The sequence below is a fragment of the Anastrepha obliqua genome, chromosome 4 (genome assembly GCF_027943255.1).
Source record: "Anastrepha obliqua isolate idAnaObli1 chromosome 4, idAnaObli1_1.0, whole genome shotgun sequence".
Taxonomy (NCBI): Eukaryota; Metazoa; Arthropoda; class Insecta; order Diptera; family Tephritidae; genus Anastrepha; species Anastrepha obliqua.
In genome coordinates this window covers 38831788-38850328 of record NC_072895.1, presented here as the reverse complement: position 1 = coordinate 38850328, position 18541 = coordinate 38831788, and the positions used below count along the sequence as shown (strand labels likewise).

At 36.3% G+C, this 18541-nt stretch overlaps 2 protein-coding genes across 8 annotated transcripts in view; both read left to right on the top strand.

Annotated features, from left to right (window-relative positions):
- The window catches only part of LOC129243911 (aquaporin AQPAn.G-like), a 74108-nt gene extending 70413 nt beyond the window's left edge, over positions 1-3695 (top strand). For all 6 annotated transcript variants that reach the window (XM_054881354.1, XM_054881357.1, XM_054881356.1 and 3 more), the window contains exons 2-3: positions 2574-3129; positions 3209-3695. In XM_054881354.1, coding sequence (XP_054737329.1) covers positions 2574-3129; positions 3209-3421 — 769 coding nt within the window. In that variant the 3' untranslated portion in view covers positions 3422-3695. The remainder of the gene's footprint in view (positions 1-2573; positions 3130-3208) is intronic.
- The window catches only part of LOC129243912 (aquaporin AQPAn.G-like), a 73078-nt gene extending 54888 nt beyond the window's left edge, over positions 1-18190 (top strand). Inside the window, exons 1-3 of one of the 2 annotated variants that reach the window (XM_054881359.1) lie at positions 14527-14594; positions 17310-17868; positions 17929-18190. In XM_054881359.1, coding sequence (XP_054737334.1) covers positions 14527-14594; positions 17310-17868; positions 17929-18114 — 813 coding nt within the window. In that variant the 3' untranslated portion in view covers positions 18115-18190. Of the gene's footprint in view, positions 1-14526; positions 14595-17309; positions 17869-17928 lie in introns of those variants that run through there. The other variant, XM_054881361.1, reaches the window with a different exon arrangement.
- Positions 18191-18541: the final 351 nt, after the last annotated feature.

The window sequence follows — 18541 nt, the reverse complement described above, 5'->3', positions numbered from 1 at the left end:
GATGACAGTTTGCCACAACTCGCGCGCGATCTGTAAAAAAAACGCAAATGAAAAAAACTCCTCTTAATTGATCACCCGTTATAATTGCCAAGTCTGCAAAGTCATTCACTAGAATGTCACGACAATAGAAAGTAGAAAAGTAAAGTAAATGGACGAACTTCGTTGCACATCCGACATGTAGTTGGACCTAGAAACATACGAGGATGGTGCGAATAGCCATTTCATTTTCTACTGATACCATCTCATCTTTAATAGATTCTAATTGCTGGTCTGCGTACTGAAAACGAATATCATTGCTACCTGGCACATTTTGCATGATTACACTACGATTAGCTACGAAGCTTATGCTCTGCTATGCCTGCTGTGCCATAAGCTCAAATGCCGTATACTATATAACAGTTATATTTTTATACATACTTGCTAAGCAATAATTTTACCATATTTTTGTTACATGCAGCAGGAAATGAATGACGCGGGTTTACAAGTACACATAATTAGTAAATACGTTTATAAATATTAAATAATACATAATAATAATAAATAATAATGCATATATACATACATATGTATATGCCAATTAAAGTTCATACTGCAGCTCACACATTTTCTACCTGCAATGCTATACCTATCAAAAATCATCATTGATTATTCGAGATGAAAAATTGTGATGCAAAAGGATTAAATATTATTATGGAGTTATGCCTGGTTATTTTATTATCCTGAATCTATTTCCCAGATCTATAATGAGGCTTCAAAACTTTATCATAAATATTTGGCTATGGATTTTAGCGCTATTAGCTTCATTCGTCAAAAATAGTCTTATGCCAAATATTTAATAAATCAGATTGGGTTCCAAGTTCAGAGTTCACTAGAGCCGCATTCTTTAACTTTTTGTTTTGCTTTATTAAGTTTTCTTTGCATCTATTTGCAAAATATCTAAAACGAACGAGATACTCTAAAACTTGCGATACTCTGCTTAAATGTAATGGAAATAAGTAAACGAGTTTTGTTTTTCTTTTCTTTTTTAATTCACCAGGTCCCTTTGGCCTTTTTGAGTTTAATCCTCTTCACCGTTTAATTGTGTTATTAAGGACGGAGGCCTCTGTGTTTATGTATTTATTCAGTCTGTCATTATGAGAATTGCCTATCTTCTTTATTGTGTCTGGAGCTGAATCAAGAGCGAGGTCACGTTGGAAATCAGAGCTACGGATATACCAATGACACATTTCAGTACTTTATTCTGAAATCATTGAATTAGTTAAATATTGATTTCGATAAAAAAAACCCCGTAGCTGAGCGCCGTAAGTCCAAATTGGCTTCCGCATAAGCCAATACATATTTCTATGTTTAAATTCAAACTCATTTTGTTTTGTGTTCGCTCCATATGAGCTTAGCATCCAGTGTCACGCCTAAGTACTTTGCTGTATTTGGGTAGGGAATTTGTGCCCTATTTATGTATACAGGAAGGTATTGTGCTTTTTTGTATGTAAAGTTTACATGTACAGACTTCTTTCATTAAGTCTTATATGCCATTTCTTTGTCCAATCGCAAATATTGTTTATGGCGATTTGCAATTTCGAGGCCGATACGTTTGCAGTCTTTCTTACTGAAAGTATTTCTGTATCATCAGCACATGTTGCTGTCACGCAGTTTTGATTGCATGGCAGGTCAGATGTAAATAGTAAACAAGGGAGGGGCCCAGCACACTTCCTTGAGCCACTTCTTCTTCCTTCTTGTTTGTCTGTAGAGACTTGTAAAACGAGATAGTGCTGATTTGGTAATAGTGCATTTATTCTGTTTATTACCCAGCACGACATACTTTATCAAATGCCTTTGATACGTCGAGGAATACACCAGATCATGTTTTTTCTCTTCAAATGCATTCTCGTTTACTCGATTAATCCTATGGACTTGATCAATAGTCATAGTGCGGAATCCAAATTGGTGCCCAGGAATTATATTTTCTTCTTCAAATCTTATATTAATTGGTCGATTAATAATTTTTCCATCACTTTTATAGAGTAGGCGGTAGTGAAATAGGTCGTTAGGATATAACGTTTAACTAAAGAACAGCTTCAAATGCTTTTTGGTCTCAAAGTGAGCTACAAGCATTAAAGCTGAATACTCGAAATTTTTCTGTAAATTCTGCTTAAAAAGTGTGGAATTATAACGAAACTTTTTTGATTTTTGTTTTTAATTTGCGAAAAGTTTGACACTTAGATGTACACACATACATATGGTATATGGGACCTGTAGGAGCTTGAACTATATTTTCATAAAATCAGCATTAAAATTCAGAAACAAATAAGTTCTCAAAACTTGTCAGTATGTCTTAGACTATAGCCATTTAATGCAAAATGTAATTCAAAAAAGTGTGCCAGTCAGTTTGATGCTCGCACATTTCCAGTTTCCTTATTTCTATTTTTGAAAATATTTTTTGAAAAAATGAGTCAGGTGTGCGTACTGAAAACGAATGCACACTTTGTATCATTACACTATGTGATCTAACGCAGTGTACTCTTTATTTACGTTTTTGTAATAATAAATATTTAATTTTTTTCTCTCTATTTCAGTTGCTTTGAGAAGGTGAAAATGAAGGCCAGTACATTGGACAAAATCTGCGCCTTTCTCGGCGAACTCATTGGCACTGGGCTGCTGGTCTTCCTCGGATGTATGGGCTGTATAAAAAATAACACATATGAAAATACTCACTTCCAGGCGACGTTCAATTTCGGTTTGGTTGTTTTGGTTATTATTCAATGTTTCGGCTGCGTCTCTGGTGCACATTTAAATCCGGCTGTGACCCTAGCTGCCTACATTTATAATATGGTGTCGCTAACGATGGCTGGTGTTTATTTTGTGGGGCAGATGTTGGGTGGCTACATTGGTTATGGCTTATTGAAGGCACTCATCCCAGAGAGTGCCGTAGCGTTCGGTGGTGCTCATCGCCTTTGCGTCACCACTGTTAATACGGAAATTTCGTCATGGCAAGGATGTGTAATTGAATTTATAATCACTGGTGTGCTAATTTTGACTTGCTGTGGCGTATGGGATCCACGAAACTCCAAATTTCATGACTCTGTTGCAATTCGTTTTGGTTTAGCCATCTCGTGTTTGGCTATCACAGCGGTAAGCTAAGATGTTTATTTATGTTTAAGTACTATATAATATTTCGGCAAATGTTTACTAATTGTTTCAATTTTACTAGGGTCAATTCACTGGTGCCAGTATGAATCCAGCTAGGTCCTTTGCACCAGCATTGTGGAACACGGACTTCACAGATCATTGGATATACTGGGTTGGTCCACTGGGAGGTTCTGCGGTGTGTGCCATTGTCTATAAGACGATTTTCAGACGCGAAGTTTCTGAAGATAAAGTGAACAACAAATTGCGTGCAATGGAAGAAGTGCCACTCTCGTAAGCCAAACATATCTGTCGAAATACCAAAGAGCGAGTAAAACAAGCAAATCGACATTCTTACGGATGTTGCAGAATAAATCGAACTTCTGGAGTAATTAATATTTTATTTTTAATAAAGTTGTATACTTAAGAAGAGCATTTATAAAGTCTACAAAGCAGACAAATTTACTTTTTAAATACCTATAAAACCAAACCACATGTGCTAAAGATTTTGCCGCTTCTTGTAAACAAAATAAATTTAGTTCAAAAATTTAGATGAACTGTAACTATCCCAATTTATAGAAGAGTTGTTTTATATACGAGTACATATATTGTATTACGTAAAAGTCGAAAAAATACGTACTAAATAAAATCTAATACGATTGATAATCGCTTTTAAATCGTTAGGATTTTTGAAACAAAAAAATGGCTGACTTGGAACCGTCAATTGCAATGAAATCGAACAAAGTTGTATATTCAAAAACGCATGTATCGATGCATTTACATTGTATTGTGTTCGTGAACGCATCCACAAAGTAGTTGAATTGCATAAAAATGTTAAAGTTCATTACTTACACTACCGCACAGTGATCAGGTAGCCCGACGTTTTGGCCAAAAATCCCAAAATCGAAAGTTACCGTTTGAGGTAAAGCTTCATATATTCGTCAACAGATGGCACTGGAGCATTAAAATCTAAAGGGACAGATGTTTACATTGAACAGATATTCCGTGGTGAACGCTCAAAAGTGCCATTTGTCGGGACTCGCGCGGGACAGTACGCATGCACGTTTTCGAGCGCCACACAAAAATAGTTGCAGATTCACCATTTTTCAACGAAAAAGGGCAAACTAAAATGGATGTTGTTCGGAAAGGTATGTACATTAACCATATTGTTGTATTTTTAGAGGCAATATTAATGACGCAGTACAAGCCTTTTTTCCCTTTTTTTTTCAATTGCACTTCTTCTCGTAGATAATTATTTTTATTGCCACGAATTGCCGCGTAGATATTTAAGTTTCCTAGTGCAGAAAAGTATACAGATTTCGAATCCGTTTAGATCTTACTCCCGCGCTATCCCCGCTCGTCAAAAATACGCTTTCTTTGCAGCAGGTCGCTGCCGAGCTTGAAGCGCGTGTTGGGGCATTTGAGCCGCGGGGGGCGATCGAAACTGTTTTTTTTTTGTGTGTATGCCTGGGAAATGTTAGGAATGAATGTAATATATGCAGAGTGTTTATTTCTACTTTTATCTCAATTTCTATAGTGAATATTGTTATTAAAACAATAAATAATTATTAATAAATGCAAAAGAGTGATAAAAATCATGTTTTGATAATATTAAAAAATCATATAATAATAATAATAAAATAATTAATATAATAAGTATTTTTAAATGGTTATTAAATTATTATTTTAAAGTAATTTTTTTTTTAATAGGATTCAAGAGAAAAATTTTTTCAAGGACAAGGAGGAAAATATTCGATGCCATCCATGATGTTTTTCTGTTAGAAAAATTTGATAATTTAATACAAATTATCTGTAATAAACTAATGGACAACGCAACACCTTCATATGTTATCGAAGAAAAATCAAAAATGGCTTTGATAAAAGTTATTTCTGTTTTGAAATAGAAATGGAAAAATGCTCGCAGTACGAAAAATCGTTTCCTGGAGAATAATAAAAGCTGGTTGGACGATTCAACGAGCGTAACGGTGAATAGTTTACATAAATTTACATTAATATAAATGTATTTATATTAATTTATATACATTAATGAAGTTTTCAGACAGCATCCTTGATGTGAACAATGACGAGGAGATATGAATAAATGTATATTATGTTCTTCCTATTAAAATTTAAGTTTATTTCATAAATGAATTTTGAAATTCTGATCTCATATTCACAATCAGCGACCCCAAAAACCCTATATGTAAAAATTTCATCAAAATAGTACTATTTCTCTTTGACTTATTGTTTTCTGACCAAAACGTCGGGCTACTTGACCACTGTGTACCGATACAATTTTATGCTTCATTGTAACATTTTCCGCGCGAATTTGAAGAAATGGACCATTTGCAAGAGTGAAAAGAGTGAATTTTATTCTATTTCCTTTACACATTTAAGTGTACTATTCAAAGTTTGCTTACTTGTGACATTAGAGTTTTGACACTTCCTTACAAAAGGTTACATTTAAGAAGGGTGAAGAAAGTGGAAAACATTAAATCCGTTTTGGTAAAAATGATAGCAAAAACGATTTTTTTTACCTAAACGAAAACAAACTGTGAAGAGTTAGGTTAGGTTTTTGTGGCAGTCGGCTTAGAGTAGCCAAACTCACTTAGACCATCTAGGACCGTTGTGGTGCCATTGTGTAACACAGGAACTTCAGTATTTATTTATCATGAAACCATTTAGACGCTCTTAAATGAAAAAATAAATTAAAATTAATATTTGAATGTAGCATGAATAATACGTTCTGCCAAAAAAGCACCGGGAATTGTTCAATAGAACGGAAAGTAATTGTTTAAGCATCGAAATTTATTTTGTCGCCCTCAAAATAGGCTCCATTCGAAGCGCTACATATATGTATGCCAACGATTAGTCCAGTCATCAAAGCACCTTTTAAACACGTTTGAATGACATGACTTTCTCTTTTGACTGACTTTGACGTGGTTTTTTGGGATTCGGCTCATGTGGATAGCGCCATTCAACCGCCTGTTGAGTGGTTTGCATGTCAAACTCATATACTCACGTCTCATTACCTGTCATTATGTGCTTGACAAACGTTGAGTCCGAATTCATTTGCTCAAGCATGCCTTCAGCCAGAAAGAAATTCAACTCTCTTGGAAAATGTTGCGAATTGATTCGTGCGACACCCAAACTTAAATGATGGTTTTCCAGTACCATTTCCTTGACTTTGTCGACGTTTTCATTCATTGAAGACGTTGATGGGCGACTAGATCGGGGCAAATCTTCCACGACTTCTCAGCCATCTGCGAAAATCTTATACCACTCGTAGATCCGTGTTTTTGATAAAGCATATTCGTCAAAGGCTTTCTGCAACATTTTCAACGATTCGGTGTACGAAATCCCGTTAAAAACACAAAATTTAAGACAAATTCTTTTTCGATACTTTCATTCATAGTGAAAATCGCAGAGCACACCTAATAAAAACAAGCTAATCACAAGCAGATCACACTCGAACTCTGCGACACTATAGAGGGTCACGTGCCACGTGCCACGTGCCACAATCCTAGTTTTCTTCCAATCAAATCTGCAATGCCAACTCTTCTCCCTATTTTAGCTCTTTCTTAAATGGTAGCTGATTGCAAAAAGCGAATTCCTTCAGAATAAGCTCATCCTTTAGAAAGGAAGCTTTTAAATTCTCCATAGATGTGTAACTTAATGATTAATTACTTAATATTGAGTAATGCATTCTTGGTAATTTGAGTATATTTGAAGCAACCTTACCTGGTAAGTATTTTTGCAACCCATATTGTCAAAAAGTCCACCTTTCGCATGCATTGTCCTAAAAAAGTACTCTACGATGTCCTGATTTAACCTGTATACCATATTGGGATGCATTCCCAGCCATACTGGTACTGGACGTACCAATACGAACTCCTGAGCGAGTTGTTGCTCTTAGACAGACCATTTTGAAACTGTAGTGTTTTTTTTAGAAATTTTACTTTTCCTCCACTTTTACTCAAATTTTTTACGAGTTAACCTTACCCAGAGTCTTGCTAAGGGAGCCGATTTGTTAAGAGGGATCGGGAAAGGTGTTTACTGAGCATGATTCAATTATTAAAGGTTTGTTCCCCATAACTTATAATTAGTATTTGAATAGAAATAACATATTTATGATCAATGTAAATATATTTATACATATTTCAAACGTGTCTATATTTATGTGTATAAATAAATATATGGTACAAATATATGTTATTGGGGCAAGTTGTCAAGTGTGATATTAAAACAAAAAAAAGGTTGACTTAATCCCAGATTATATTTTGTGAATTAATTTTTAAATCTTAAACCGATCGCGAAGTTTCGCAAATATGAAGATTTTACGTTACCTAAGCAAAATAGGGTCATGATGAATTTCATATGATGAATACATTTAATTGACTAATAACGAACTTTGAACTCATTGACACCTTATTTTCCTACGCTTTGCCCACGTAGGTTTGGAGTTTTTACCTCCAAGTCACGATTATTCTTACATTACTTACTACATTTGTACATTCCTGTTTTGGAAAAAGCCTCTTGTCACGCAATAACCTTTTCTCAGTAGCTGCCGCTTTTGAATACCAGCTCCAATTTTTTAGCATTACTCACAAAGTTGGTACTGTGCTTTACTAAGTCTCCTTTGCACACTTCACTCACCCATGTACCCGTAAAGGTAGTCTCATTGGAAACTAGTTGCGCCAATCCAAACTTTCTTATAGTGAAGTCTGCAATGTTAGCGACCGCGTCGGGACTATCCAACTATTCTCCCTGTTGTAACTCTTTGGGAAATGCTAGCGATTTGCAAAATTTGAATTATTTTAAAATCATCACATCCAAAAAAAGAAAGCTTTTTAAATGATCCATTAATGCGTCGATCTCGGAGTGCCTCAATTACTCTATCATGTCCTGACTTAAGCGGTATGTTATACTAGTCTATGTCATATTAGTTTCGTTTTCGTACGGAACGGAAAAAACACGTTTCCAGGCCTTTCGACTTATAACGCTTTTGATTGCTGCGCTAGAGAATTAGTTTTGCTACGTTCGCGCCCATTTCGCTACTCAGTGTCATATAGGGCTCTAGTCATACTAAACGTCATGCTTTGCAAAAGTACTGTTCGATAATGCAAAACTATACAAAGCAATCTTAACATTGCCGATCAATGTTGTTTTTGTACTATATAGTACTGAAATTGAAATTTGAAAAGGTCGAGCCAAGAAGCACCAAGAGATTTAGTAGCTCCTAAAACACTCAGGCTAAAATCCCATTGTATTTAAAGCTCTGGAAAGAGGGTAGATAGTCAAGGAGGGAAGGAGAAAAGTATCAGAGAAAGTGATAGGAAAGAATAGAGACAGAGATAGAGATAGTTAGTCCTGTGAGAATTTTCTTAGATTCTCTGGCAAATCTGTAGATATCCTCCAGTTTTAGAGAACGAATATTACTCATTCTCATGTTATCAGAACCCAAATCTCGTAGCCGTGCTCTAGCAAAGGCAGGACACTCACAGAGAAAGTGCTCAGTGCTATCCGCCTCTTCCACGCACGACAGCCACATTAGGTTCTCAATGATTCCAATAGCGGTCATATGCTGATCCCTTGGGTTGTGTCCTGTAATGATACCGACCATCAACCGAACGTCTTTTCTTCTAAGTTTTAGTAGAAAGTTTGACAGTTTTCTGTTCGGACTTGTCACAAAACACTTTGCAGTTCTGCAGCTTTCTAGACCATCGCTCTTTATGTAGATTGCCTAAATAATCGCTGATCCAATTTATGATTCCTGCGGAACTGATTCCGATTATTGGCTCTGGACCTTGTGGGGGAACCGCTGATCCACGGTTGGCCAATTCATTGGCGATTTCGTTTCCTTGAACACCTGAGTGTCCAGGAATCTATACCTATAAGTACAACCCTATTTTGTCTTGCGACATAATTGAGCTTCTTCTTACATTCTTGAACAATCTTTGAGGTTAGCTTCGCGTTCTCCAGGGCCTTTAGTGAAGCCTGACTATCACTGAAAACTCCAATCTGTTTCCCGCTCCATCTCCTCTCGATTATCCATTCGGCTACTTTCAGGATGGCAAAAACTTCCGTTTGGAAAACAGTTGCCATTTCCCCCATAGCATAGTGATACTTATTACTATCATTTAAGTACCATCCGGCTCTAGACCCTATTTCATTCTTGGACCCGTCGGTAAAGAAAATATCCGTCAAACCTCCCTGCATGCATTCTGGATTGCTCCATTGCTCGCGCAATGGAAATTTGACATCAAATTTCCTTCCAAATGAAACTGTGGGTATCAGGTCATCTTTAGGTGCCAGAAACAGTGGATACTGCTCAGATAGCAACTTAAAGATTTCTCTGTGTCCCGAAGTTACGTCTTCGTGCCAGAAACCATATTTATGAAGGCTACACATTGCTTTCATTGCTTCCTGTTGTATCTTAAGGTCCAGGGGGAGTAAATCAAGCATAGTATTTAGGGCATCACCAGAGGTTGTACTCATGGCACCCGTGATGCATAAGCATACACTTCTTTGCAGCCTGTATAGTTCCCGGATTGTGGACTTAACCATGCTCCGTCGCCAACAGACCACAGAAGCGTAAGTGATGATTGGTCTGTTAAGTGCTGTGTATATCCATAGGACCATAGCAGATTTCAGACCCCAGGTTTTACCAAAGGCTCTACGGCATTGCTGAAAAATCCTCAATGCGCGATTCACCTTCAGTGAAACGTGTGTCTCCCAAGTCAGCTTCTTATCCAAGATTACTTCTAGATATTTAACTTCATCGGAAAGACCAAGTGTCACACCTTTCAGTGTTGGAAGACTATATAGTACTAGTAGAAGCATAGATGCATTGCAGCAGTACATTTTCGAAGTCAGCCAATATTACCTATTTTAATTTCTTTGGGTGTACAACTTTCTTACTCCAATTGCCATCTGCCAAAAGAAGCGCCAGAGTAGTAAATTTAGATATCCGTACCAGCTGTTTTTCAGGCTTAGGTTGAATCTGGTTATATGATACTTTATCATAGAAAAAAATCCTAATCTTTATTCGTATATACCGTCTTGATCGAAAAGTTCCCGGAACTACTGCCAGATGACTCTCTAAGTCAACTGAATTGAGTTCTGTTTTTTAGTTAGGTTGCCATATCTGTGATTAACATTCCTACCAAAATTTAATACTTTGCCATTGTTTAACATTTGTAAAATTTACACCGCCTCTCTGTCGTGTTTTTGATTTTTGACAGTTCTAAAAATGTATTTGAATTTAGCGTTAAAAATGAATTCATTGGTGGGAAAACCCTATAAATGTTGGGAAATTGTTTCAGCAATGATACTCTAAGAAAGCAGCCGTTTACGAGTGGCGTGAACGCTTCAGATGATATCGTGATTCCATCGAGGATGACGAACGCAGTGGCAGGCTGTCGATACCGAAGACTGATGAAGGCATCAAAAAAGTGAAAGAAAAGCTGATCAATAACCACAAATTAACCATCAGAGAACTGGTAGAGTACTTGAATATTGCTAAAGAATCCCATCAGGCATTTTAGTTAATGAATTGGGTTGGTGCCGTGTTGCGGCAAAGTTGGTCTCAAAGGACCTCAACTTCATGCGGAAAAGAGATCGCGTTGGTATCTCCAAAAACGTGATTTCGAACCCAACATTCATTAAACGCATCAGTATTAGAGACGAGATGTGGATATATACGACACGCAATTCAGACTTCAGGTGAGCCAGTGGAGAACCAATACCAAAAAAACGCGTCGTTTCCAGTCAAAAAATAAAGCAGTATTGTACACCACGTATTTTTACCAGAAGACCAGACAGTTAATAAGGACTGTTATTTGGAAGTTATGAGACGCTACGTGAAGCGATTCATCAAAAAAGAAAGGATTTGTGGGATAAACAACTCTTGGAATTTGCACCATGCTAACGTACCGTCGCACAGTGCCATCATCTGTGAGCTTTTGACCAAGAACGAAACGAATACCATCCAACAGCCATCGAATTCACTTGATATGGCTCCCTGCGACTTTTTTCTGTTTGATCGAGTCAAAAAAGGATGGGTATAAAAGATAAGCGGTGACTATTACAACTAACAATTTATTATGCCTCTATTAAAAATCTTTTGCTATAATAGGTTTACATAACATACAATTCGATTATCTTTTTTTTCGAGCTTTACTCCCAATCCGTAATTAAAACGCTTTTTGAACAATTTGTACAATCCTACGCTTTCGGTGGTATCAATAATTATTATTACGAATGTATGGAGAAACGTAAAAGTAAAAACTAAATAAAATGGATGCTGGCAAAGAAAACAGGTTTGTAAACATAATTCTAAAAAAATGTCTAAAAAAATCATTTGAAGAAGGACTTGGCTTCACTTGGTGCGTTCAACTGGTGCTGATTACCGCGAGCAAAATCGCTTAAACGGTTATCGCGGCAATCGATATGAAGAAGAACTAGAATTAAAAGAAGAAGGAGAAGAAAAAAGTTCCGCAGTACATCTTCGTGAAATATATGGCTTAAAGTTTATCTTGAGAAAAAAAAACAAAAAACGAAACTCGAAACGAAAATGCCACATTTGACGGCTCTCTCGCTTGTGGTTGTCCCAATGAGCTACTTATTCTCACTCATATTAAAATTCAATATCTCTAATACAATATATAGTATGTTCTCTAGTGTTTTTGTCTCGACTTTTGATAGGTCTGGGTAGTGAAGGCAGATAAGGTACAGGAAAAAAATTTACCATATCTAACAGGAAAAAGCTCCTCTTACAAAATATCTGTCGTCGGAGTCGGCTTAAAACTGTTGGTCCCTCCATTTGCGGAATAACATCAAGACGCACATCACAAATAGGAGGATGAGTTCGGCCAATCGTCCAAAATGAGTGTAAGCATCAGTTATATATATATATCATATATAACAGTAATCAACATTGTTCACCCGAAATCAGAGTTTCCTATTCCCATGTATATCCTTTCTATTCGACAAAAGAAAGTTTTACTTTTCCACATTACCTTTTAGCTCAAAACATGGCATTCAATGCTTCCTCAATTTATTTATTTCCTCCAAATAACACCTTCAGACTGGGGACTTTTTCATGAGTGCGTTTTCTTAGTGGAAGAAAGCGTTCTTCCTCGCCCATGCAGCAGTTTTGTTTCAAAACGACTTCGAATTGACCCAACAGCTACGCATAATATGCATCCGTGGTTGACTTACCCTTTACAAGATCACATTGGTCGATAGACAAATCTTGAACTTCTACTGCTTCTATTCACCGGCGAGTCAATTGTTGCCTAATCGTTCTCTTGACAGTCAGTTAGTCGGTTAAAGTTACAGGAACGACCCGGATTTATATCTGTCTGAGGACTACCACTTCAGCAGCATTTCTTTAAAATGCATAGGTATTAGTTTATGCTAAAACAACAACTGCTGCTTGATCCCTTTGGATTACAGTCGAGCATTAGCTGAAGGCCATTGTTGCTATAACTTAGTTTTCCTATAGTTTAAATTCTAAGTTACTACTTAATAAACAAAGAAAATAAATTTTGTGATAAATCCATGTTTCGTGCACGCAAAACCTCTCAACTTCGCGCACGTTTTACCACCAATCGTCCAACATCATACGATTCATTTATACATATACCATTTCTGGTGTGGTGATCGTAATTGGACGACCAGAGCGATCGGCGTCATTTGTGCTGATACGACCGCATCCAAATTATGTATATTAAACTATGGGTTTCTGATTTCTACCGATGATGAAGCGATTCCATAATATTTTAAGAATTTTTGTTGCGAGGGATTTTTCATTTTTTCGCAAATGTGTTCACTTCTAATTGCCCTCTTTTCTTATTTGCAGAGATTTATTCCACCATATTTAATATATATATTAATATAAATGTATGTATATATATTCAACAATTGTACACACATATATATATATTTTCTAAATTTTGCCCACTCCACCTTCCTCTTCATAATTACTTACTTAAAAACACTTATTGCTCTGCTCGCTTGAAGTAAACTGATTTAAGTTGTACTCTTCGCTTAGCAACCAAGTCGAAAATGTATGAATGACTTGCATCAGAAAATGATTTTAATGCAATTTAATTAAAAATATTCCTGTACTTCAACATTTTTGCTACGATAAAAGCAAAAGTACGAGCGCAGTAATGAACACTGAATAGTCTTCCGATTTTAAGTTTTTTAAAACTAAGTAAGCAAGCGTCTAGTAATTGAAGAGCTACTTGTATTAATCCATCTACATAAATATTACTAGGCAGACAGTAGGCATTCCACAATCTTTTCTTTTTCATATAAGACGTCTACTAGCACACGTACAGCTGTGCTCAAGATAATAGAACAACTACAGTTTTTAATATGCAATATATTTTTCCTTCCCTTTTTTCAACACAAAATTGTTTTTAGCTGTTTGATCTTTTTTAAAGCGAAATAAATTTTAGGTACATATAAACACAAGTTTTTCATTAAAATACTCTCAAGCTTCTATGTTAAATTGGCTTTGTTGTACATTGTTTGGTGAAATCTACACCAAACAGTGACTTTTGCGGAGTATAGAGTCACGTGATGAATCACTTCGTCAGAAATGAACGTCGTTCAGCACGAAATCCCTAAATTGGACGCAGCACCCGAAATATTTGGTCAATAAGAAACAATTTTAAAAATTCCCATGCGTTCTTGAGAGAGGCCCTGTAACGAGCGCGACTACTGAAAAGCACTCAATTTATATTCCAGGTGATGCTTTCGCGATTTCTTCATAAACTCTTTGCTTCAGTACGCACTAGAAGATATAGCTATGTGGAGTTTTAAGTAGCTATACTATACGAGTATATACATATAATATATAAAAAAATGGAATTAACATGGAATTGTGGGCCTTGCTCCATTGCCATAGAGGCATTTTCAGAACGTAATGGCAATGAAAACTTTATCGGCACATGCCCTCTCCTATTATTTTCAATGCAGCTGTATGTAACAAATATCTACAATAGTTTAGCACTTCATTCGTAGAATAGCGATTAAGTTAAAATAATTTCAAAAGTTTTGGAAAAGCGTCAAATAAACACTTACCGATTCAGTAAAAGTAGACAACATACAAGTACCGATAAATGGGTTCAGCAAATGCAGTATTTCTTGATTTTATTATTTGGTCGGCTGAGCTTTTTTTGCTTAGTAAAACAGACAACATATAAGTACCGATACGCTATTTTTACAATTGGAGTGTTTGGCGACTGCAGCGTTCGGTTGGATGAGCTTGTTAGATTGCGGCCTTTCATTTTCATATAGTGCACGGATATTTAAAACTTTTCATTTCAATCCACCACAGCAGTAACGTTTTTGATTTTTCCCCTCCTAAAGGAGTAAAAATAACGCAAAATGGCCGTAGAATCATTACAACTGCCGATATATGATCGAACACCACAACCAATTCAGTGGACAAAAAGGTTTGTTGTAATATTACCTATTTTTTAAGTGAGCTTTGTCCTTTGGAAAGTGTAATCATTAAAGACTAATTAAAAAGAGGATAAATAATATAATATTTATATCAGGATCGCATGTGCTTTAAAACAGTAATACTGTGTTTGAGTTATTGTCAAAGTAATATTTTCTTAGATTCCCGCATCTGCAAGTAACTGCGCCAACTGTGATAATCTGTGTGCAATGGTTTTGTAAACTTGTCACTGTTTTTTTTTTTAATCTTGCAAACTTTTCTGTGTCAAGCTTAGCTGTCGAAATGAGTCAAAGAGTCTGATTAAAATTATTTGTCCATTGTGGAAGCATTAAAAATGTTAACGGTAACGAAACTGAGAGCTCGCCAATGTCGAGGACACAGTTCAGTCGTCCGTCGAACTCTGTTGATTGACGGCAGCCTCGAAAAAATTAAAAGCGTCAGGAAGATATCAGCCGATATTGGTATCCATTCGGAGCGTTAAACGCAATATTTTGAAAAACAAAAAAAAGCTGGAAAAATAGCATCGAATTGTTGTCGCTAGAGAAAATTTTTTTGAAACAAAATATGTAATATCGCAGATGCACATATATACCTGCGACAAAACATGGATCTATGAATATGGCATCGAAACGAATGACGTAACCATTGCAATAACTTTCTCAATGAATGAGTTGAGCTAAAACTAAAAAAACTACGGTAAAGGCGAAACCAAATTGGAGTTTTGTTGTTTTGTGTACGGCCTGGAAAAATAAGTCTATCAACTTCAGACCTGGCTCCCAGATATGGTTGATTGATGGACCGAAATTAGAAGATGATTGAACAAAGGTCGGAAATCAATGGACCTGAATTCAAAAAATCGAGTGAAATGGGGTTTTACGCAACAATCTGCCAGACAGAAATGCATGCCATTGAGATATGTGCGAGGAAATGTCTCCGTCGGAAAGTAAACTACGTTTACATAATTTCAGATAGTTAGGCGGCTTGGAAAGCCTCAATAGTCACCTCAAAAATGGTAAGTGGCTGCCTTCTTTACGTATTAGGGAACTTCAACAAAATATTATAAGGTTGAGTTTCTGGACATGACGGATATGATTTAAGTTAAATAGCTAACAAAATAAGAGGCAAACATGCCTCGAATAGGCCCTGAGCTTTCTGTGGAATTACAAAAGATCACATAAACGGTTTTTTACGTTGAACACCGGCATAGTTCTTTCCAACAGTGACCAGCGTAACAATTCCTAATGCCGGACAGAGGAATTTACAACGTTGAACTGGTTACTTTACAGGCCATTGCAGCCTTAGATATCACTTAAACAAAATTCAGCTCTCTGAGACCATCATCTACCAATGCTGTGAAATAGATACTGAGCATATTCTTTGGGAATATCCTGCACTAGGCAGAAAACGGTTACATCACCTTGGTGGTATTGCTCTGCCTTCATATAAATTATGGAACAATAAACCGCAGAATGTGCTAGAATTCATAAAAACCCTTAAAATATAGGGTTCTTCAGCAGGCTTAGATCCTTTTTGGTCGCAGTGCGCAGTAGCCTAATAGTAAAAATATTAATAATAATTATTATAAAAATAGCAGAAAAAAATATTGACGCCTACATCATTTTTGGGTGTTTGGCTGAGCTCCTCCTCCTATTTGTGGCGTGCGTCTTGATGTTGTTCCATAAATGGAGATACCTACAGTTCTAAGCCACGTCCGAATGGCAGATACTTTGTTGTGAGAACTTTTGCGGCCGAAGAAATATAGTACTTCAAAAATTGCAAACCCTCTTGCTACTGTTCTCACACACATAATCGGCATATCCCGTCTAGAACGAAAAGAACGCCCCTCGTTAAATGGAGTCAGCCTAGCTCCAAATTCAGCTGTGTGACCCTGAGTGGCGTTTTCCTGCTCTCACATAGGATGAAGTCTCCAGCACGGCAGTTCTTTGAAGTTTCCCAAAACCATGACGTGCACAAAAATATATCGGAAATAAGTGCCAGACCAAATAAGAAACAAAAGAAGTGGATTTTGTAGCTTTCTTTTATTAACATAAATTGAGTACTTTCTAGATGGAAATTAAAATCCTTTTATAAATAACGATAATGGACTTAGATAGTGAATGCATTATAAGTAAATATTTATCACGTAATTGGCACCTAAAATTTTTGGAGATGATTATATAATTATAATTCATGCAAATTAATGGATTTCGAATTTGTATCGATGTTTACGACTGTTTCAACAGTTGGGAGTTGACACGCATTCGAAAATTAGCTATCGATTTAAATTTCCATAGTAAAGTCAATTCAATGTTTACTGTTAAATAGTACTTATATATGGAAGTTAACATTTAATTAAGAAGAAAACTATGAACACAAATGGACACCCATCCATACAAACCCATAAAAATTGAGCTTAGCACAACTTTCAATAAAACCGGAAACTAAAAAAATCATAACTTGATTTAACGTAATGTAACTCATACATATGCACGAGTATATGTAAGTAAAAATATTAGGTACTAAAGTATATATCGTATTTGCGCATATATGTATATATATACTTATGTGCGTAGGGCATTACCATATGACATGCTTTAGAAATAATGGATTTTAGGGTATCTAAATGTTGTTTCTGGCATTTTTACAGCGATATTTAGTGTTGATTGTGCTCTTTTAAACATTTTGTAATCATTCATACACTTTTCAGTTGGTTGGACAAATTGAATATTAAAGTCAATACTTGGGATCAATTCTGCCAGTTCGTTGGCGAGGTCATCGGCACTGCAATGTTGGTATTTCTGGGTTGTACGGGCTGTGTACAGAACGACCACTTTGTGAACAGTCCCTTACAATCGTCGTTAAATGTCGGTTTGGTTGTTATGATGATCGTGCATTGCTTCGGTTGCGTTTGTGGCGCACACTTAAATCCCGCGATCACTTTGGCCGTTTACATATACGATATGATTTCACTAACAATGGCGGGCGTCTTCTTTTTGGGACAACTGCTGGGCGCTTTTGCCGGCTATGCTCTTATGAAGGCGCTAGTACCAGCTGATGCCATTTCATTGGGTGGTGCCGCTCATGGCGTTTGTGTGCCTACACCACATCCAGACATAACCACAATGCAGGGTTTTTGGATTGAATTTATCGCCACTGCTATGTTGATTTTTACCACCTGCAGCGCAGCTGATTCACGAAATATGCCATTCCAAGACTCATTGCCAATTCGTTTTGGTTTAACCGTTGCTTGCCTGAGTCTGGCGGTGGTAAGTGGAATGGAGTTAACAGATTTATAGTTATTTGTGTATTATATTAACTTACTATAGGGGCAATTGTCGGGCGCCATGTTGAACCCAGTGAAAGCTGTTGCCGCCGCAGTATGGAATTCTGATTACCAGGACCACTGGATATACTGGGCTGCTCCAATGCTCAGTGCTCTAGTTAGCGCCACTTTCTACAAAGTGGTTTTCAAGCGCGACTATGTTGAAAGGGAATTGAATGAGAAGCCATGAGTAGAGAAGTTGGACTAATGTCATTGGCTAAAGGAGACTCTCGAAAAATTAATATTTGAAAGTTATAAACCGTTACATACGGAATATGTATATATGTATGTGTATTTATGTTATATACAAAAAATTTTCTACAGAATGTTATTTTTCGCAATTTTAGTTTATAAAACATATTTTATTTCTACTTTATTTCATTGTGCTACCTTTTGTGTTTAATAATTTCTTCATCAAGTGGTTGTTACATTTGTATTCATTAAATGTATGTATTTTTATATCGATTTTAAAGCTGCATATTGCAAGGAAACTTATTTTGTATAAGGACGCTTTGCTAAATTATAAATAAAATGCTGCTAAATATAAATTTTAAATTATACATTGCACATTAGTGCACCACCTCCGCTGGTAGTATTTATATATACAGTAGAGCGCC